Source organism: Diceros bicornis, chromosome 21 (genome assembly GCF_020826845.1).
Source record: "Diceros bicornis minor isolate mBicDic1 chromosome 21, mDicBic1.mat.cur, whole genome shotgun sequence".
Classification (NCBI taxonomy): Eukaryota; Metazoa; Chordata; class Mammalia; order Perissodactyla; family Rhinocerotidae; genus Diceros; species Diceros bicornis.
The window spans coordinates 22,392,683-22,415,805 of NC_080760.1; the positions used below are offsets into that span (position 1 = coordinate 22,392,683).

Consider the following 23,123-nt stretch of genomic DNA (forward strand, 5'->3'; position numbering starts at 1 on the left):
TCTATTTTATATAGGACACCCACCACAGCATGGCTTGATAAGCAGCGCGCAGGTCCGTGCCCGGGATCCGAACCTGCAAACCCTAGGCCACCGAAGAAGAGAGCTTGAACTTAACCACTATGCCACCAGGCTAGCCCCTGAGTTTGGCTTTTTTAGATTCCACATATAAGTGACATTATACAGTATTTGTCTTTCTCTATTTGGCTTATTTCACTTAGCACAATGTCTTCAAGGTCCATCCATGTTTTCGCAAATGGCAGGATTTCCTTCCTTTTCATGGCTGAATAATATTCCATTGCATATATACATACATATACAATTTTCTTTATCCATTCCTCTGTCGATGGACACTTAGTTTGTTTCCATGATGTCTTGGCTACTGTGAATAATCTTGCAATGAACATGGGACTGCAGATAGCAATTTGTTAACCTCTGTGTGCCTTTGATTCCTTATCTCTAAAGTGAGGACAACTGTACCTAAACTATAGAGTTGTTAGGAGGATGAAATTGAGGTGATGTATATAAACTGCCTAATACAGTGTTTCAGTCGTGGTAAGCGCTTTATAAGCTTCAGCTCACAATGTGCCATGAGCTGCCACACCACTGCTTCAGAATGAGGCATTTTTCCACTTTGCGTGCATTGTCTCATCTCACCTCCAGAAATGTGGCCCTGCTACAACACAGAAAGGGGTGCCACCTGCCTCTCCCAGGTCCCTCCAACTGCACCCGCACCCTCCACCCTCCACAGCCGCTCAGACACACGAGTGCTCCTGCGTCCCCCCTGCGCTATTCTACCTCCTTTATCTTACTTCAACAAATTTTTATTTTCTCTTAAGTCACTTGGCCCCACTCCAATTCTTTTTGCTTTCAAAAATCTCACTTTTTGTACAGGATCCTGTACTTTGTCTCTACCTTTAGATAACATCACTTTATTCACAGCAAAACAATACATATTTGCATTTCTTAAGAAATCGCTATTGGTGTAATGACAAGACTAGAAAGAATTCCCCAGGCTCTGTATTTTTATTTGAACGCAGATTAATCTTCCCACCTTCTTCTTTCTTAAAGTGTCTTCCCAATGCCACACAGACATCCCTGGAGGATGAAGAGCATTTTTCTAATAGCAAGTGCTGTTAATTAAAGTGTTAGAAGAAAGTACTTTTTTAGTGTCCATTGAACTAGAAGATCAAGCTTAAAGAACCACTCTTTCCATTCTTTCCATATTAAAAGTATAAAACTTGAGGCTGTGGGGAAACTAGACACACTGCTGGTGGAAATATAAACAGAATGGTGCAGCCCCTTTGGAAAACAGCTTGGCAGTTCCTCAGAAAGCAAAACGTAGAGTTACCATATGAACCAGCAAGTCCACTCCCGGGTACGTATCTAAGAGAAATTAAGACATGTCCACACAAAAACTAGTACACAAATATTCAGAGCAGCATTATTCATAATGGCCAAAAAGTGGTTTGAAATAAACTTCCAGGTCCAAGAAGGAGCTTCTCCTGCCCAGCACGCCATGTCAGCAAACCAAAACCTAGACGACTTTCTTGTCCTCGAAAACGTTCCACTTGACCAGAAATGCAGTATATCCAGTCAGCCAAGCCCCAAACACCAAGTCAGCTCTGGGCTCCATGCTTAATGCCTTGTTCCTTCTCACCCCAAAGAAGGTTGACTTGTGACCCCAGCCAATTAGATATTTTCTATTTTTCTCCTCCTTCTTCTTTCTTCTTTATCTTATAAAAGCTTCCCGCCTTCCACCCCATTTTGCAGATCTCCAAAAGGAGACTGCCTGCTTCATAAGGTGTTACAATTTGTTCGTATAACCTAAATTGTCTTCTTTAATCACTTTTTTAAACAGTGGAAACAATCCGAATGTCCATCAACTGATGAATGGATAAACAAAGTGTGGTATATTCATACAATGAAATATTATTTGGCCGTAAAAAAGAAAGGAAGTTCTGACACATTCTATAACATGGACGGACCTTGAAAACATTATGCTAAATGAATGAAGCCAGTCATAAAAGAGCACGTATTATATGATTCCATTTACATGAAACGTCCAGAAGGGGCAAATCCATAGAGTCATAGAGTAGACTAGTGGTTGCGTAGAATAGTGTAGAGCAGAGAAGAATAGTGGTTGCTTGGGGCTGGAGGGAGTGGGGAGAGTCGGATAGCTAAAGGGTACAGAGTTTCTTTTTGGGATGACAAAAATGCCCTAAAATTGATTGTGGTGATGGTCGCACAACTTTGTGAATATACTAAAAACCATCGAACTATGCACTTTAAAGGCTGAATTGTATTATATATGAATTACATCTTAATGAAATTGTTACCAAAATAAAAGTCTACCACATGCAAGCCATTACATGGAGTGAGGGGGCTGGGAGGACACACAAATAATCAGACAAAGATTCTGCCCTCAGGGTGTTTACAGTCTAAAAGGGGAGATGGAAAAATGAATAAATAATTAAAATATTCAGATTGTAATAATAAGTAGCAAGTTTACTTCTACAATAAACGGTAGCATGGAAATTGCGAGAGAGTTAAAAATTGCTAAGCTCCCTGGAAGAGGTCCAGGGAAAAGAACGCAGGGACTTCAGAGGAGGGAAAGATCAACTCAGAGACCAGAGGAGGCTGGGGTTTAAATTAGCATCGGGACATGCACGTGAAGTTGCCAATAAGACAATACTATCTAACTTGTAGTGAGTGTGCTTATGACGTGTCAGGAACTACTCTGATGTTCTAGATGTTTTCACCGTTGTAATCATCTCACCAGCTCTGCAGCAGGTCGTATCGTTAACCTCGTTTTAGAGTTGAGGAAACTGGACACAGCACCATCAAACAACTTGCCCCAAGTCTCACAGCCGCGAGTGACCAACGCAGGACGGGAGCCTGTGCTTTTAGGAACAGCCAACAGCCCGGGGGGAAGCTCTGAGGAAGGGGCCCATGAGGACGAGCCAGCAGCTGAGCAGAAAGTGGTCAAGGGTGGAATTAAGATGACTGGGGACGGTGCAAAGCGATGGTTCCCAGAGGAGGAAGGCAGGGCGGTGGCTGTCTGTCTGCAGGGGAGACGGGAGTCCTCCGGGAGCTGATTTTGACTGAGAGGGTGGCAGAGGAGGGGACAGAGGAGAGGAGTAGACTGGCGTTTAGAGGGAGCGTGAGTTCAGTGTGGAACATCCTGAGCGTGAGGTGCTCCGACACACGTCCACTCTGTGTATCTGTAGACAGACAGAAAGACACGCAGACCTGGCGCTGGAGAGCAATCGAGGGCAGGAGAAAGATGTGGCAGTCCCCTTGGAGAGGATGCCAAAGGGATCCCGAGGTTGGCGGAAATGACAAGGGAGAGGGAAGTGAGACATGATAATATGAGTCACAGTAACATGTTCCAGAACATACCAACACTTAGCATGAAAAAAGACCAGTACTAAGCCAAGACAAAACATTTACAGTGGCTGTTTCTGGGTGGCATGATTATAGGTTGTTTTAATGTTCCTCTGGTTAAATTTTACTTTCAATATTTGCTAAATTTTCCATAATAAAGCATAACTTTTATAAGAAGAAAAAAAGATTTTACAGATATATGATACAAATACACGTATATGCTGTATAAATTGACTACACAGACCGTTGATGGCCTTCTTACTAGACTGGAGATGTGATGGCTAAAGGGTCATTTTCTAAAACTACAGATCGAAATTCCCGGGGCTGCAATTTGAAAGTTCCTGAATAAGGATTTATCACAAATGCTCCAACACCCTAAAGAGGCAGGAGAGGAGAGGACAGGAACAGCCACTTTTCTTTTCTTTCTTTCTTCTCGTTCTGTTTCTCCTCCCCACTCTCTCCTCTCCTCACCCTCAAAATGGAAACTGATTTAGAGAAACTGTAGTGAATGGGAGAGGATGGTCTGGGCCAGTGTGGGCAAATGGATGAAAAATGGAATCTGCCTTTTTCTAAATTACTGGGGCATTAGCCACCCGCTGCAGGGACCCCGGCCGCTACCCCGGGCCCTGGCGGACAGTCGCCGAGCATCGTCTGCTCCCCAGCCTCCTTCGAACCTCTTTGTTCCTCCTGCCTCATCTTGTCTCTCAGGTCACCCAGGCTCCTTTCCGTGCCCAAAGTTATCTCAAAGCCCCAAATATTATTTCAACATCTGAAATGTTCCCTTCTTTCTACTGGATCCAGGGGGCCATGTCCCAGAGCTGCAGATCTGCAATCCCAATTAGAGTGGACCCCCCAAAGTTGTGAAGGTGACCTGCTCCTCCTGGGAGGTATTTGCCTTGAAAGAGGAGCTTGCTCAAACGCCCAGTCCTAGGTTAAGCATCCTATACACACATTAGCTCCTTTAAGTAATCCTTGCTACAGCCCTGAGAGGCAGGAATTGCTTTTCTTATTTCACAGTTGAAGATACTGAGGCTCAGAGATGTCAAATGACTCTCCAAGGTCACACAGCTGGTAAATTCTCATTGGTAACATGGAGGAAGACACAACTTCGAGCAAGAGGTCTTACATTCAGCCTGCTCTGGGCCTCAATCCCATGCAGGCCATTCCCCCTCAGCCGTCTTCCGTTTAGTGTAATCTCAGGCCTGATTTCCAGCCTGTTGCCCCAGGGCATCAGTGAATCACTGCTTTGAGAAATGCATAGGTTGGTAAAACGAACCAAGCATCTAGGAAACCAAAAGCCATACAAAACATAACAAATGCCATCTAACTATAAATTGTAAATTCACAAATGAAACGCAATTTTATTAAGCTCCCTTGATGTTCATCCTTGTGACAATCGCTATTGAAATAATGTGCCCCTAAAAGAGTTACAAAGAAGAGCCCTATAATAGTTTCTTCATCTTCACACACCTATTATCCATGGGATAGTCGACTGTACCCAGCAAACCGACTGATCAGAACACCACATGCCTAGCCCACCTTAGATATTTTCAGCATTCATTTAATTGCTTTTAATATCAGATGCTTCTAGATTCACTTCCCAAAATGTTCATCAAGATTTACCTAACATTTGAAGAGCGAAGGGAGGATAGGGATGGGAGGGAGAACTAGTAAAAGGTGAAAATTTCTTTCATATTTCTATATAAAACCTAATTGTTTCCTTTGTTTTTACTGCTGATGGATTTCACTCCACTTGTATTTATCAGTTAGCCAAACAAAATGCATTTACCGTTTCTAATCTTGGCTCAGTTCTTTCAGCTTCTAATTACTTTGGCTGTTCTCCCTTGAAAACCATTCAATTTATCTAAAACCTTCTTTTGGGGGCAGGCGAGCATGCCCTGTCTCAGGTGCGAATGTGATAGAACATAATTGAGATAAACTCTCACCAACAGTGGGGCCATAATATTACATAACACAAGATTTTATTTCAGAATGTATTAGGTCGTAAATCATTACTGAAAGCATCCCAAGCGTTTTCTTCCCTTTTACGGAGTCACTGAACTTTCATTTCTAAGCTCACCTTGGAACGAGTGACTTTGTTTCACTAAAAGCAATCACAGGGCCTGCTCCACCCAAGTAAAACAAAGAGAAATCCAACAGTACACTTGAGCCTTAGGGAGAAAACATTTGGCTCAATTTTCAGCTTTCTCATTGTCACTAAGACTTATGAAAACAAACTTCATGTTCCAACTCCAGAAGCACATCCGGCTTTGTTAAAGATGTTCTCCATGTTGCCTCTCCACACTTGTCCCCTTGCCTCTCCACGTGTGAAACAGTAATCACACCACCATTCTTCCAGCTGTGCAAATCTCAGACTCAAAGGTCACCGGCAACATCTGCCTCTTTTCTTCCGTACATCCCCAAATCCAATCCAGCAACAGCCTTCCCCCACCACTCCCCCAGGCCACCTCCTAGACACTCCATGAGTCTCTTCACTTCCTGCAGCCGCGCCTCCACTGCTCAGTGCCACCTTCATCTGACTGGAGAAGAGCCTCTTGCTTGTCACCTCGTCCCCAGCCATGCTAGCCACTTCCAATCTTTCATTGACTTTTCTTTGCTCTTAGGATGAAGAGAACAATTATTACACAGTCCATAAAGGCTTGCACGATCTGAACTTTATCTTCAGCTTTCTATTGACTCATCCCCGTCCCAACTCATTCACCCCACTCTAGTGACACTGTCACCCCCTCTCTTTGGAGAGCTCTGAGTTCCTCTCCACCTCAGAGAGACACGTCACCCGTGCTCTTCCCTCCTCAGCCCCCTCCTCTACCTACTCCAGTGATTCTTTTTTTTTTTTTTTTTTGTGAGGAAGATCAGCCCTGAGCTAACATCCATGCTAATCCTCCTCTTTTTGCTGAGGAAGACCGGCTCTGAGCTAACATCTATTGCCAACCCTCCTCCATTTTTTCCCCAAAGCCCCAGTAGATAGTTGTACGTCATAGTTGCACATCCTTCTAGTTGCTGTATGTGGGACGCGGCCTCAGCATGGCGGGAGAAGCGGTGCGTGGGTGCGCGCCCGGGATCCAAACCCAGGCCGCCAGTAGTGGAGCGCGCGCACTTAACCGCTAAGCCACGGGGCCGGCCCCCTGGTCCAGTGATTCTTAATCCTGGCTGCACACCAGCATCCTCTAGGGAACTTTTATCCCATCCCCAGAGATGCTGATTTAACTCATGTAGTTTCATCTCTGTATGCTCTGTGCCTGTTACAGTGCCTGGTACCTCAATATTCTTCAAATGTTTAATGGAGAAAAGAAGAGAGAGACCAATGAATTTCTCCCAGAAGTTATGAGAGAGAATAATTATGATGGTTCACTTTTCCAATAGCAAAATGAGAAAGCTGTGCAAGTTGCATGTTAACGTGAGATTTCATTTCTCAAAAATATTGGTAGCCCTGGCCATGCAGTTTCCTAGATCCTTCTATGAAAATTTTAATACGGAATGTGGACTCTGAGTACATTTGAAAGCTGACTGCTCAGTTTTGTCCCAAGCCCATTACCTAATCAGTGTTAACGAGGACTTTTAACAAAACGGAATTATAGTCTATTTCTATATCTATGCCTCAAATAATTTCTTGTTTTAAAAAAAGGTGACAGTTTGTTTTATTTTAAGCTAATTTTTAAGGTCCTTGCTTTTATGTATGAACAGATCCTCGGGGCTCAGGAACTCACGACTATCGCTATAATATGCAATTGCTCTATTAGATGCAAAGAAACATCCTGAAAAATTGAAGTGTCCTCCCTCAATTCATTACTTGACACGTGCAAAGAAGAGCACAAAGTGGTGTTGAGGAGCAGACGCTGGGCAGTTGCCAAGTCTTATTTATAAGCCAGATAACCTGCTCGGAAACACGGCTCAGTGACGCAAGCCACTATGGGCCGTGACTCTGCAAAAGGGACGATGCCAGGCCTCCAGCGTTCACTCAAAAGCAGTCCCAATCATCAGAGTGAAGTCTGTAAGTCCACAAGTCCCCCGTATATAATTCAGTATCAAAGCCAGGATAAATTAGTGGCTCCTATGCCTCTAGTTTGTCTGCCATTGAAAACAAAGACCATGGTTTTCGTCTCTATAACCCCAACCACAATGCCTGGCCCTTAGTGGGTTTCCAAGAAATATTTGTGGACTTAATTAAGGAAACCTAACCATCAACTTGAAAAATCCTTAGCTTAGGGTTATTCCATATTAGGTGGCATTAACAGGGTCTAGGATGTGCCACTGTGGCATAAAAATCATTTTGAGCTGAAGGCATTTGAGAATAGGCTTTTTTGTCTGAACTGCTTTACCTGCCCAAAAGCAGAGCCTCCTCAAAGAATTCAATTGTCATAAATCCCCTTCCAGGAAGACGACTCTAATCACCTGAAGCTAGAAGCCTGTGCCACACCTAAATAGACCTTGTCATAGAGCTATCATATCTTCTCTCCATCCTCCTAAGGACTCATTTGCCTTTTCTCATAAATGCCCTTTCTACTCCCTCTCCTTCTCCTATTAAGAAGTCATTTGTTTTTCCACAAGTGTCCTTCTCCTCTTCTTCCCCTGTTAAGGTGGTATATAAGCCCCAAATTCTAACCACCTCCTTGAGCTACATTTTTCTGTAAACTTGCAAGAATGTATGTGAATTTAAAAAATCTATCTTTTCTCTTGCTAGTCTGTCTTTTGTCAGTTTAATTTGCAGGACCCCATGACTAAACATAAGAGGTTAGAGGAAAAGTTTTTCCCTTTACAGCATCTTGAAGGAAACCTTGATTTCTAGACTGCTGTCAGACATTGAAAAAGCTCAGTCCAGACAAATGAGGGAGAAAACAAGCGGTGGGAGTGAAAAGCATTGAGAATTCAAGTAGGAAAACTGAAAGAAGGCAAGCCCCAGATTGTATAAAGTTCCGTGAAAGTATTCCTAACACACAACACCCTCCATATGGCGAAAACCTATTTAATATCAAGTGGTTTCAAATCAACCTTTGAGACGTTTTTTTTCTTCCTCTGATTAGTGCAAAGATTAACTTTGTAATCAGTAAATAGCCATTGAAGGAAATCATAGAATTACAAACTCTAAGAGCTGAGCACACAGGCTATCAACACAACAAGAGCGTTCAAAGCTCAGCCTCACCAGCAATTAGAGAAAGGCTCATTTAAAAACATTAAGAAGTTCTATGTTTTTTTCCTATTAAATTGGCACAGTTTTTTTTAAGTCAATATCCATAATTAGCTAGGATGCAGTGAAATGGGAATTATTTATTTTTTTGTGAGGAAGATCAGCCCTGGGCTAACATCCGTGCCCATCTTCCTCCACTTTATATGGGACGCCGCCACAGCATGGCTTACCAAGCAGTGCGTCCGTGTGCTCCCGGGATCCGAACCGGCGAACCCTAGGCCGCCGCAGCAAAGCGCACGCACTTAACCGCTTGCGCCCCCGGGCCGGCCCCGAAATGGGAATTATAATGTATCGCTGGTGGAAGCGTAAAGTGAAGAGCAGCCTGGATGTATGTATTCAACTCCTGTACGATGTGTCTAATCCTCGGCGGCCCAGGCACTTCACTCTGAGGCGTCACTTCCAAGTCAATCGTCAAGAATCTGAATGATGATTTACATCACAACATTGTTATACACACACCAAAAACAAAAAATGAAACTGGAAATCACCAAAACCTCCAACACAGAGAGGACGAGGGTGGAGCTGTTAACGGTCTGAGAAACGGGGGGATATGGGTTGTGCAATGGGAGGGAAGGACGAATTTGGTTTGGATCATTCTGAGTTTGAGGTGCTTCTGGGACATCCAGCTTATGATGTCACCAGACAGGCAGAAATGGCAGCCTGATGCTTAAGAGATACCAGAACCAGAGAAAAAGATCTGGAACTCCGCCTTGAAGAGGATAATGGGGCCGTGGCAATCACTTTCTCCAATGATAGTTAAGGTCGTGGGGAAATGTTTAATGAACAAGGCTGACTCCAAAGAGGATGCACAACTTGTTAGTAGAGGGAACAAACGTTTATACGCCCCCCATTTAACCCCCAAAAGAAAAACTTGAAAGGATGGGAAGCAAAATGCTAAAACTATAGGTAATTTAAATATTATTTTTTTATACTCTTCTGTATTTTCCTTTTTTTAAAAAAGTAGTTTCTTCATTCAACTAACATACATTGAGCAACTATAAATGCTCCAGCCTTTTCCTGGATGATGAATATATACAGCTTTCACTATTTTTAAAAATGTTTTTTACCTGAAATTATGCTAACCATCACCTTGTTTCACGGATAAGGAAATGCTGACAACCCGGAGAGAGGAAATGACTCGCCCAAGGTCACACAGTCAGCGCACACAGCATCTAAAGCCCAGCCAGGGACTCTGGTCAGCACCAGAAAGAGGGATTTGGTTTGCAACCAAGTTTTGTGAAGCACAGTCTTCCACGAGGTGAGGACACTCTATAAATACAACCATAAATGTGGGCTTAATCACACACCTTCCACTGCCGTATAACAAGTAATCACCTTGATGGCATCTTCCCAAAAATTTCCAGAGCAAAGTATAATTTCCTTTCTTGATAAGTTGGAGGGCTTTTTGTCCTTTACTAAGAAAAGTGTTCTGCCTGTTTTCCCAATTTAAAAAAAAAAAAAAAAGATCCTTCTGCTAGCTACAGATGCTGCCAGGCTTTTAATGTGAGTCCACCCACTCCAAGCTGCATATATGTCTGAATACAAATATATATATTTGAAAACTGGCCGAGCTCTTGTGATTCATTCTCTTATCACAGGATATAGTAAAAGCAAAGTCATAATGCCTTCAAGTTTATCTAATTCACAATATCCATTTGAATAAAAAAATCCCATTGTCTTTCCTCACAGATACTGAATTATTGGAAGACCACTCTACCTCTAGTATAGACCAACAAAGTGAAATATGATTTCCTTAAAGCAGAACATTATTTCCATTAGTTACATCAGATAGAAAGCTTTTACCTATAATTAAGTAAATCAATTATAGGCTTTAAATCAACCTCTGACATGAATTAGGTTTACAAAACACGTAACCATTGGTTGACCTATATTTCATTTTTAAAATTGGACTCCATCACAATCTAGTGATCAATGCAGTACATAGAATACCACAAAGAGTCTGCCTTCTATCTGTCAGGTATTATAAATGCTCAGCCTGGTGGATGCAGAAAGCAAACAGCTCTTGGTCTAATCTTTTGGGGCCCGTCTCCTGAGAGCATAATAAATCATTTTACTTTATGGCTTTCAGTACTTAAGGTACCCATTTCTGGACCCTTAGAGATGATGCGGCTATAAATGCACAAACAAAGGCCTCACAAACCTCATCCCTATAATGTATATTTATGCTGATGACCTTCACTGCCTCCAGTGTTGGGAAGGTATTTCTTAAAGATGACTCTATTTTTGAGAAAAGCCATCTTGCATTAGCATGCAACTTACACAGCTTTTTCATCCATCACTTGCCACCCTGACAAAACTAAACATTAGATGTTTTTTCAATAGTCATTTCAGAAAGGTAAGAGCTCAAGCGACAGCAGGCAGAACTGAATTTGAAGAGCCACTTGGTCACTTACTAGGCGTGTGACCTCAGGCAAGTGACTTAAGTTTCAGTTTCCTCAACTGCAAAGAGTGGATAATGGCACCTGGGGTTGTTGGAAGACAACGCACAGCTTAGCACAGGGCCTGGTACACGGCAAGTGCTTCATAAAATAAATGTTACTTAACAGTATTAATAAGATGTTTTTCAGGTTTAATATATAACACAACCAGCATTTACAAAAGACTTCTTTGTCCTTATTTCCCCAAACCAGAAACTCCACCAACACTGCCTTGGGAGTTATCGTGAAGACGCTAGAAAAGAGGACAAAATAACTCCATAATGCCCTCCTTTCAGAACTCAGGCCAATACTTTAATGCTCACGTTTATCTATATTTTATCTATATTTACCCATCTGCTTCCCCTTATGGAGCCTCATCTGTTTCTGGGAGTGGGAGCGGTTATTTCCTGGGATCCAAGCTGCCAATTTTGAAGTAGACTTTTGTGACTTTGCCCCCTTGTGAATACTGTTTAATATTCATCATGAATTTAGTATTTGCTAAATCTTTGACCTTAATATCTCTGACCATATTGTTTCCTGCTTAAGATCCTAGGCTCACGAAGAACATATTTTTGTTTAGCGTTTGACAACCTTTAAGTACAGAAACGCCTTGAGAATCAGCTGGCCGATACGTTCTTTCTGCTGTGGACAACAGACTGTTGCTACAAAGACTTCGCAATATAGAACTGTAAACCTCTCCATGCTAAGAATCTCAGAATGGCCAAGGAACAGATAGAAAACCAAGAGCCACCTCCCAGGGCCTTGGGGCACGCACAGACAATCTCGAGAAAGGGAGGGAATGTCCCTCCCCAACAGCATTCCAACCCCTCTTGACTGATTCTTCTAGAACCCTGATGAAAGAAGGGGAAATGATGCCAGTGGGCTGGCAACTGACGGTCAGCAACAGCGGCTCCCCAACTAGAAAAAGGGGGTGTCAGTGGAATGCCCTGCCACTAACTTTGTTAACGATGAGTCTGTAATAACAGTGTGTGTATTCTAACTGAAAACAGCAGGCTACAAGATTTTATATACACGTATGCACACGTACTCATCACACATGCACGATACACCTCAATTATGTAAAATAAAGCAGATTAAAAAGCACAAAGGCAATACACCAAAACATTGGTTGTCATTGAGTAGGAGATTATGGATAATATTTTTCTTCTTTCTACCTTCCTATTTTTTCCAATTTTCTATAATCATATATCACTTTGCTATCTGAAAATTTTGTTTAAAATGTAATAATAAGTTCATCAAATTGAGCAAATTTCACCTTTTTTCAAAACAAGTAATGATCTGTCCTACAAAACACTTTGACCATTGCCCTGATGATAAAGGTTGATAATTAGTAACTAGACGAAGCTTTCCAAATGTTGATGTGAGAAGCCTGCCCCAGACCCTTCTCTCTGGGTCAAACGGTTCTTTTTTTCTGTTGAACATTCTGGTCAATCATAAAGGATTGGGCAACGTGGAGGGGGGAGGTGAAGGGAGAGTAAAAATCGGTTTAAAAAAATGTTAGAAACCCATAGGGTAAAGGATAGATCGTCAAAACTGCTTTGAAAGCCTGCACGGTCTATACCCGGACTAAACAGCCCGATTTGTTCCTCACACATCAAGGCGCGGTCGTCAGGGAAAGCGTCGCGCACATCCCTCAGTGAGGAGCTTAGCCTTGAAGATGTCAGTTCTTTCACTTTGCAAGGAGCCATTTCTCTCACCACAATCCCAAACGCAAGCCTCGACGAGGGTGTGTGGGTTTGGCTGTAGCCCAAGTGTTGAGAGGGGAGTTTTAACTCTATGTTTCCGTGAAGCTACCCTGTTCATCTTCTGATCTTGTTTTCAGGAGCTTTGGAGAAACGTTTAAGCTTCTTTTCAATGACCTGAGCCTCTAGGCCTTTGTAGCTAGAGAAATCCAAGCCTCCCTCACCTGGGGACCAGTGATCTGATCCTCCTACACCACCAGCGAAGCTTCAGGAAGAATCAAGATCTGCATTTGATGTCCCCACGGGACCAGGTCGCCTTGGTGGAGTGTGAATGCTGGGAGGCCATTTCTGGAATATTTTTTCTCATGGAGGGTGGAGGCAAAGATTGTGGACATGGTGGGCTGGAAGCCCACTTCTCATCACCCACCACACACTGCTCACTTTGAGTTAAGGCAGTATCCACCAGGTGAATGGGCTTCTCATTTGGTTTTGGCTGGGGATGGAGGATGGGGAGAAAGGCTGGGAGTGCCGACTTAACAAAGAGATTCTGCAGATGGTATGGAAGACGTGTGGGCTTCCAAGTCCAAGAACACCAGTGAAAATGGGGGGTCTGGGTGTAGAGAAATAAGGGCAATGGAATAGGTTGCCTTAAGCTTGCCAAATTACTCAAGGGAGAAGTGGGGGCCTGCGGCTTAGTGAGAGCCGGGCTGATGCCACGGAGATGAGTCCCTAGACGAAGGGAGCTCAGCGCGGGGAACGCTAGTCCCAGCCCCACGCCCGTCCGTCGCCGCGGCTCGCTGCAGGCGCGAGGTGGCGGGGCTTCGGCTCCGGGGAGGTGGCCGAGGGCCCCGCGGGGCCCCCCGGAGCGGAGGGCGGGGGTGGCTACCTTGGTGCCCGTGTGGAAGTCGTCGACGGATCGTAAGCCCATGAAGGGGAACTGCATGTGCGTGTGCGTGTCGATGCCGCCGGGCAGGACGAGCTTGCCGGCGGCGTCGAGGACCCGCAGCCCGGCGGGGGCGCCCCCCGGCGGCGGCAGGTCGCGCCCGAGCGCGCGCACCACGCCGTCCTCCACCAGCACGTCCGCCTCCTGCGACCAGTCGGCGTTGACCACGCGGCCCCCGCGGATCAGGAGCCGCGACGGCGCCGCCATGGCGAGGGCCCGCGGCCGCACGGTCCCCGAGGACAGTCCCGGACTCCGGCTGCGGCGGCAAACGGCGGGCGAGCCCGAGCTCAAGTGTTCCCGCCGGGTGTGTGAAGCGGCCTGGGAATGCCGGCTCCGCCCCCGGGAGGGCTGGGCTGGCCCGAAAGCCTGGGGCAGGACAGGTTCAGACCGCGAATGCTCTGTGGCTCGGAATCCACGGCACACCCGGGGCTCTGAGTCAATGGAAGGGGGAGCTCTTGGAGTTTTGAACGGGAGACGTTTGTTTTCCGTTATAAGAAAAGGCGCTTGGGGGAAAGAAATCCACTTCCTCCCTTCCCTTGATGAGAAGTGTGTCTGTCGCAAAAGACAGAGAGAAAGGGAGGGAGGGGGAGAGAGAGAAGGCGTGAGAGAGAGAGAGAGAGAAACTGGGGTTGCCCAACCACCGCCACCAGCAGCAACAGTGAAAACACTTACGCCAGAATGAACCAGTTGGTCTGGATTTCCTTTAAATATTCTTTAACTATACGAGGAGCAAATCATGATACAATCCCAGTAATTGGCAGACGCAGTGTGCAAGTTCAGAGTGAAATATTTAATCTATTTGAAAGTAAAACAATTTGGTATCAACTATCCTCCAGGTTTTAATGATATAATACACACCAGCAAGTTTTTCTTGGAAAATAGCAGGTAATGTAACTCTAAGGATCTAAGTTTTTGCTCCCAGCTTTTTCAAAGAACTCGCTTAGAGTCTTCAGGTTAAATCTTTGATCCTTTTGGTTCTTCAGTTTTCTGATGTATAAAGCTGAGGTAATACTTGTTCTTCCCTTCCAGATTTGCTTTGAGAAGCAAATATGCTGATGGATGTGAATGCACTTTAATAAAATGGGAAGCACCATACAAATTTATGTGACAAATACTAGCTTTATAAGGACTGGCCATGGAAGGGAACTGGATAGAGGAGTTAAGTGATAAAGATAATATTCTTGCCCTCAAGGAGCTAAGAGCCAATGGTGACACACGTACATATTTCAATATATAACAGAATATATAAAACAGAAAATCCTCTTTGAGAGAGGATAATAAGAGTTTAGAGGAAAGGGAAAGTTTATTTCTGCCGTGGAGAAAATTAGATATGGAAGATTGACAAAGAGATATTTCACAAGATATAGAGGACGTGAACACATAGGGATGACAGGTGGGAGGCGAGATGACGTTACAGGTCAAGGGAACAGGGTGGGTAAGGCACAGAGGAGGTGGTGGCAAGTGAGTCTGAACTCCGTGCGGTTAAGCTGGGGGGGGTAGGGCTAGACAACCGTGGACCCCCCTTTCCTCACAGGGGAGGAGGAGGAAGAGGAGACAGAGGAGGAGCAGTCAGAGAAGGGACGCCCGGGAGCGCTGTGTGAGGGAAGGAGGGATGCGGGATTTCAAGAAGGGCACCAAGACTGAATGCTGTAGAAAGGTTGGAGAGTACGGGGGGGCACCTGCTGTTCCAGCACCTGTTCTCCTGCTTATTCTGGTAACAGTCACTGGAGTTTCTTTGGCGGGAAATCCTCCGCCTGTGTTCTCAGAACACTTGCCTTGGTGGAACTGATGGGACCCCTGGCTCTGGGACTGACCTGCTCACTGAGGCTCTGCCAGTCACGGCAGGAAATCCTCACAGCCACGCTGGTGGGCTCAGGGATGGGCACCTGTCCCAAGCCGACTAATTGTGCTCAATGAGAGCAGAGCCCGAGACCCTTGTTAGGTCTAGCAGATGGGAGCTTGTGTTTTCCTGCTTGCCTTGAATCCGGGAGGGTGTAAACGAGATGCAAAGTGAGCTGCAGGGTGTCTGCAGGACAGTTTACCTACTTCGGTTCTAAAAGTCCTTTGCAAATTAGTGGCACTCTTCCTGTGCCCTACATCTAAAGCAAAAGCCCTGGATGCTGTCAAGGTCTAAGGCAAAAGGGATTCTGAGGCAGACCTCACTGGGATTTACTGCAACTTTTTCAGGAATGCTGGGAGGCCCCGGGCCGGGCCACAGCTGGGTGCTATTCTGGACCCCTCACAACATTGTTTGAAGTGATGTGGACATGACAGTGTTGCAACTGGTGCCCCAGATGTTGGAGGAATCAGTGTAAAAGCAAGAGCATGAGATACAGAGAGACAGCAGTCAACGTGTGGCGCCTTTACATGCACTCGTCCCACCCAGGCCCACGCCCTCTGAACTAGAACCCTCCTATCTTTGCACATAATGGGTAAATTACAGGTTACGAAATGAAAGACTTATCTCCAACATTTACTGCTATGTGACCTTGGCCAAATCATCTGACCTCTATGCCGTCTAATTTTACACTTTTATTTCTCTATTATAACTAGAAGGTAATAGAGTTGTCTATCTTCCTTCTTCATTAAAAATGGTGTTCATCTTAAAAAAAACACTTCTTGGGAGAAAACTACTCTTTTGATGTAAGAGGTGTTTTGTACCAGACGAGGTAAACAGTGAAAATGTTGAAGGTCAAGGAAATACCACCTAACTACCCACCCGTCACATAACTGTGTACCTAGGGGCACTAACCTGTGAGATTCTGGAAAATGCAAACTGCATGATATTTACCTTTGTATTCAAAGATCTATCTCAGAGCACGGTGGTGCATAAGAAGAGCTCACTAGCTTCATTTACACCTTGTCAACATCACAGTATGGGACTCTGCAGAGGGGCTTTTTAGCATTTGGTCTGTATTAATAAGAACACAGTTAAAAGTTCATTTGAGTGTTACGAAAAACAAGTATTGAACTATTTGTGTTGCAAAATAAATAACTGTAATGCTGAAATAAACCACCAGATGGCTTCTTGAAAAGACCAACTGTTCCTTTGGTTTGCTCAGCAATTTGCTGTAAACAGTAAGCCACTCCTTATATCTCTATTGATATATAGATGTTATCCTTTCTTTAAAACTGGAAAGGAGAATAGCTTGTTTTTTTGTTCCCTTGAATATGACTAATGCATTGTTTTGTGGACATTTATAATGTACAAGTACAATTTCATATTATAAAATTATGACTTTCTAGATTTATAAAATATATTCTTCACATTAAACAAAGTTTCACATAATGATTTAAACAGCAGATAGATTGAGCATGATTCCTGAGCATATAGTAGTCCCTCCATAAATATTTATGGAGTAATTTGTTGTTGAATTTGAATACACTAGGCACTAGGCTAAGGCCCTTGTATATGTTATCTCATCTCTACAGGAACTCTGTGAGGTAGGAAGTATTACTTCCATTTTACAGATCTAAAAAGTATGGCTTAGACAGGTTAATTGCCAAAGTAACAGTTAGTTGATCAGATTTCAAGGCCAGCGGCACACACATCCACTACATTATACTGCCAGGTAGATGAAGCCAGTATTTTCTGTCTTTAATTTGATAAAACAACTACTTTTCTCCTGCAGAATAAGAAAGATTATTTAGAACAATAGCTTAGACCCAATTCTAAAAGCAAATAGGAAAAAAGGGAATATTATTTGTGTTTTTGTTCTCTAATCTTTATTGAGACATAATTTATATATCACAAAGTCCACTTATTTGAAGTGTTCAATTCAATGGTTTTTAATATATTTACAGTTTTGCAATGTTCACATAATCTAATTTCAGAATATGTTTATCAGTCCCAAAAGAAACCTGTACCCTTTAGTAGTCACCAATCTTAACCACTCCCCCATTCCCTAGCCTTAGACAATCAATAATCTACTTTCTGTCCCTATAGATTTGTCTATTCAGGACATTTCGTATAAATAGGATCATACAATTTGTGGTCCTTTTGTGACTGGCTTCTTTGACTTAGCATATGTTTTCAAAGTTCATTCCTGTTGTAGTATCTTTTGGCACTTTATTCCTTTTTATTGCCTAATAATATTTCATTGCACAGATATATCACACTGTGTTTATCCATTTATCAAATGATGTACATTGGGTTGTTTCTACTTTTTGTCTATTATGAATAATGCTACTAGGAACTTTCATGTATGAATTTCATGCAGATGTAGGTTTTCATTTCTTTGGGGTATATACCTAGGAGTGGAATTTCTGGGTCATATGGCAACTCTACATTTAACCTTTGAGGAACTGCCAAACCACTTTCCAAAGCAGCTTCACCATTTGACATTCCCCCCGCCGTGTATGAGGGTTCCAATTCTTCACAGCCTCGCCAACACTTGTTATTCCCTCCCTGTCTGTCTGATTATAGCCATCCTGGTGATTGTGAAGTGGTTGTTTTCCAATCTTTTTATGTTATATTTTTTATAAAGCAAATATGGTTCCAAAATAAAACAGAAATCCTTACCATGTGGCTGTAATAAAATCTTAAATATAAAATAAAATCTCTCCATTATTCTCTGTGTGAAAATATAACACAGTAAAGAATTAGTTCAAGTTCCAAGAATTATACTGCTTCCAATCCCAATAACAAAGGCTTTATTGATGCTTCTGTTGATATTTGAGAGACTCACATCTATCACACAGATTTGTTCTAAGGATTAGAATGAAGTATGTATGGCATCTAGTACTTGAGTACTTCCTGAATATCAGGAAGTACTCAATACATGGATGCTTATTTTCATTCCAAATCAAGAAAATGGTTACAAAGAATTGCTTTGCACACTTGGCTAACAACTCTAATGGCAACTCATGAGCTAGAGAAATGGAAATTATGTTACATGGGGAAATCGCAATAAAAAACAGCAATAATGCAAACAAAGCCCAACCGATGGAAACTAATAGGAACACAACAAAGTTAAAATTCACATGACGCACAATAACAAATACAAAATCTATACAGTCATGTGCTGTATAACGACACTTCAGTCAATGATGGAATGCATATACAGCTGTGGTCCCATAAGATTAGTACCATATAGCCTAGGTGTGTAGCAGGCAATACCATCTAGGTTTGCGTAAGCATACTCTGGATGTTCACACAACAGTGAAATCACCTAATGACATATTTCTCAGAACATATCCCCATCGATAAGCGACACATAACTGTATTTAAACTAAATCAGATTTAGGAAAACTAAATCTAATAGATTAGCCAAATTAGATAAGGAATTTCTATGTTCCTTGAAATCAGAGCTCAGCAGATAAGATAGAAATGTATAAAATATTCAGGTAAAACTTGATCCTCCTGTAGTAAAATTGAGAAAAGTTTTTGAATAGGTTTGTATGTTGCTTTTTACCATAATTTTGAATAGAAATAACTTCTCTGTATTTCTGTTATTTATACTCACTCAACATATGTTACTAAGCCCATAGCACATCTTTCCTGTTCTGGGGCTCTATGGAAGTTCTTCATTTGGGCCTTTTTATAATAAAATAAAGAAATCTGTGCCAAGATACCCACTTCCTTTGTTTTGTGAATCTACTTTTCATTGAGATAGAGCCATAAGTTGCCTTATGATCAAGAAAACAGGACAATGACTGTTATAAGAAATCTGCTTTTTCAGAAAGTGCTACTAATATACAAAATGCATAACACATGGTGGAAGGAAGCTCAAAAAAAGATGGTTTTAATTTGGAAAATGAACCATTAATGTTGACAACTAAAATTTATTTTCAATCTCTTATGTTTAAGGCTCTGGGAAAGGCGTCTGCAGAGTCTTCCCCCCCCCCCCCCCCCCGTTTAATCCTTACAGTAACCCCTAAGGGTAGGTGTTATCCCATTTTCCAGATGAGACAACAAGGCTTAGTGAGATCACGTGATTTAGTCACAGTTATAAAACTCTTAAAGCAGTGGAGACAGGGTTCAAATTGTTACATGTCTGACTCCAAAGCCCGTGCTTTTCCATCTTACTCTATTACTTCTCCTTAGTAAAGCTTCCACGTGACTTTTAGGAGGATTTTAAACTTCTTTGGGCTTGATCCTCCCTCCAGCACATGGGAAAATCCACTCTAATTGACATCTCAGTATCTTTACTTGAAATCACTCTTAGTAAATTCTTCAAAAGATATTTCATTATCAATAAACCATGTGTGCCCTAGGTTAGCACAGGGTGACTTAGTCTTGTATGTTCTAGCACTGGTTTCCAAATTTTATTAATTCTCAAAACCCTTGGTTCAAATGAGATCTTATACAGAAGTCCGAGATATGAACAGAGCTGCTGTTGGAAGAGAGCAGCGTGAGCAGTTTATTGATAACCCGACCATCAACTATAGCTACATTTACTGAGTACTTAACCATCACTGTTCTAACTGGTTTATATACACTGTCTCATTTAATCCTCCAAACCACTGTTATTATTCCCAATTTAAGAAGCCACTCGTTGAGTTAGGAATGTATTACTCTGTGGGGAGCTGAGAAGTCTACTACAGTTGCTTCAGGTAACCATAGTTGAGGTAGCCACACCAAGGCTGGTGCTGTTGCTCGGAGATATCAGGCTTTTTCTCTTCCTTTCCCCAAACCCTTAAAACGAGGCCTCTCTCCTCCTGGACATTGGGTATGCAACTAGCAGTGTTTGCTGAGATGAGGGAACTAAGTGGACTGAAAATCACTAGGTTCTAGGAGTCTTGTAAGGACCTCTCCAGATTTCGTCACTAAGGTGACTTCCTTGGGCCTTGAGCTCAGCGGGATCCTGTCTCCTCGGTCTTGGAATTCCCTTCAACTCATCACAGTTGGGCTGCTACAGTTTCTTCTCCCTTTTTGACTTTTATTCTGGGTTGCAACTCACTTCCATGATCCGAGGGGAAGTGGCTGCACTCAGAAGCACTGGGCGTAAGCACACTTTCAGGATCTTCAGAAACCACAACTCTTTTTGGACTTTTCACATACCTTATCTCATTTCATTCAAGCTTCAGAGACATTCTGTCTAACATCCAGACAATGACAGTAACAACAACTTACATAGCGCTTACTATACACCAGGCACTGCTCCAAGAGCTTTACGTCTATTGATTTATTTAATCCTCCAACAGTCCTATCATCCTCATTTACAGGTGAAGAACTGAAGTACAGAGTGATTAACTTGCTGAAGATCACACGTTAGTAAGGAGCAGGACAGGATCAAAATCCAGGCAATCTGGGGCCGGCCTGGTGATGCAGTGGTTAAGTGCGCGCACTCCACTTCAGCGGCCTGGGGTTTGCAGGTTGGATCCCAGGCATGCGCCAACGCACGGCTTGTCAAGCCATGCTGTGGTGGCATCCCATAGCATCCCACATAAAGTAGAGGAAGATGCACACGAATGTTAGCCCAGGGCCAATCTTCCTCAGCAAAAAAAAAGAGAGGCTTGCCATCAGATGTTAGCTCACGGCTAATCTTCCTCACCCACACAAACACACACACATACACAAAATCAAGGCAATCTGGCTCCAGATTTTTACCATGTTGCCTCTAATAAATTTAAAAATAAAAATTTTATAGGTTATGATAACATGTTGAAATAGAAGTTATTTCAAACGTAGTTGAAAAATAACTAATTGTTAACATTTACCAACTGCCTAAATATGTTTATTTAAATTTGCATCAATGCTATGATTTTTGACTCAAATAATATGCTAAGGCAAATTGCTTTATAATAATCTGTAATAAATATGACATGCACAATTAACATACTTGACGTATGACAAGGAGCTGAGTTAATTTGATATTCTTTTAGCAAATCAGCTTCTTACTGGGACTGTAAAACTGTTTTTCTGCTTAAAATATTAATACTGGCAATTTAGTGTTTCTTATGTATCAGGTAATGTGCTGTGATAGATTATAGATGTCACAAATTCTTTGCTATGTCTACTATTGAGAGTGGAGTCTGTTTCTCTTTCTATTGAATCTAGGTTGGCCTCAGTGATTTGTTTGAACAATAGAATGTGGCAGAAGTGACATTCAGGGCCTCCTGAGACTAGGTCATGAGAAGCCTTGCAGCTTCTGCAGAAGTGTCTTGGAATGCTCACTCCTGGATCCCAGCTGCTGTACTGTAAGGAAACACAAGCACCATGGAGAGGCCCACATGGAGAGGATCCCAAGTCCTGACAGCACAGACTTGCCAACCATGCAGGTGAGCTCTTTGGGGAGTATATCCTCCAGCCCCAGCAGATGCCAAGAGTAGGATGAGCTGATTCCACTGAGCTCTGCCCAAATTATTGATTTGTGAGCAAACTGAGACTGTGGTTGCTTTAAGCATAAAGTTTAGGAGAAGTTTATTACACAATAAGAGATGGCCAGAACATGTGCTACAGCCTTTACAAATGTCTTAATTTATTCCTCACAATCATCTTATAAAGGAGCTATTAATATCCTGATTTTAAGATGAGGACGCTGAAGCTCAGAGAGTTTGCATAATAATCCAGGTCTGTTGGCTCCAATTTGATGGATATTTCTCCTGACTGATAACATTACTTCACTTTATGATCCATCTCATTCACAAGACAACTGTTGAGTCAGACAAGGCTAAGGTCAATTCTTAGTTTTGCCCTTAGTGGTTGTATGCCCTTGGGCAAACAGAAGATGTGGGTTACATGTTATAGGACTGTGAAGATTCCAAAGATACATATACAGGACTTGGCAGATGGTAGGCACTCAGCAATGAGTAAATATTATTTGCTTTGAGAATTCTTTCCTGCGATGAACAAGTAGCTGGCAGTAAAGGACTCTCAGAAATGGTCTTTGATAGTGTGAACATGGGATACACACTCACATTTAGGGTCAGGTATGTGTCAAAATGTCCAAAGAATTTACCTTTTTTTTTTTTTTTGTGAGGAAGACCAGCCCTGAGCTAACATCCATGCCAATCCTCCTCTTTTTTGCTGAGGAAGACTGGCCCTGGGCTAACATCCGTGCCCATCTTCCTCTACTTTATATGGGACGCCGCCACAGCATGGCTTAAGAAGTGGTGCATGGTGTGCGCCCAGGATCTGAAACGGCGAACCCTGGGCCGCCGCAGCGGAGCACGCGCACTTAACCGCTTGCGTCACCAGGCCGGCCTCTTTACCTAATGTTTTAAAGAAAAAATCCTGTTAACATCACATAATGATAAACTATGTATGCATATATGGCCTCTGTTACATGGTGCATAATACAGATTTCTTTGAAGTTGAGGACATTCCTGATTCATCAGCTGTGTTTTACTATCTCGGTTTTAAAGATTCCTTCCAGCTCTAAAATTCTGTTAATTTTACTTTGCCTCATTCTACCACCTTGACTGTGGAGTACCTTAGAAAAAAATGCAATCAGCCAACTTATGACCCATGCCATTAGCTACATGCAATTTGTAATTTGTATGCT

The 23,123-nt window shown here is 42.8% G+C and overlaps 1 protein-coding gene across 2 annotated transcripts in view; it reads right to left on the reverse strand.

The window, feature by feature from the left end:
- Window positions 1-14,103, reverse strand: part of DPYS (dihydropyrimidinase) — a 78,121-nt gene extending 64,018 nt beyond the window's left edge. Inside the window, exon 1 of one of the 2 annotated variants that reach the window (XM_058564771.1) lies at window positions 13,618-14,103. In XM_058564771.1, coding sequence (XP_058420754.1) covers window positions 13,618-13,881 — 264 coding nt within the window. In that variant the 5' untranslated portion in view covers window positions 13,882-14,103. The remainder of the gene's footprint in view (window positions 1-13,617) is intronic. The other variant, XM_058564770.1, reaches the window with a different exon arrangement.
- Between the last annotated feature and the right edge of the window lie 9,020 nt (window positions 14,104-23,123).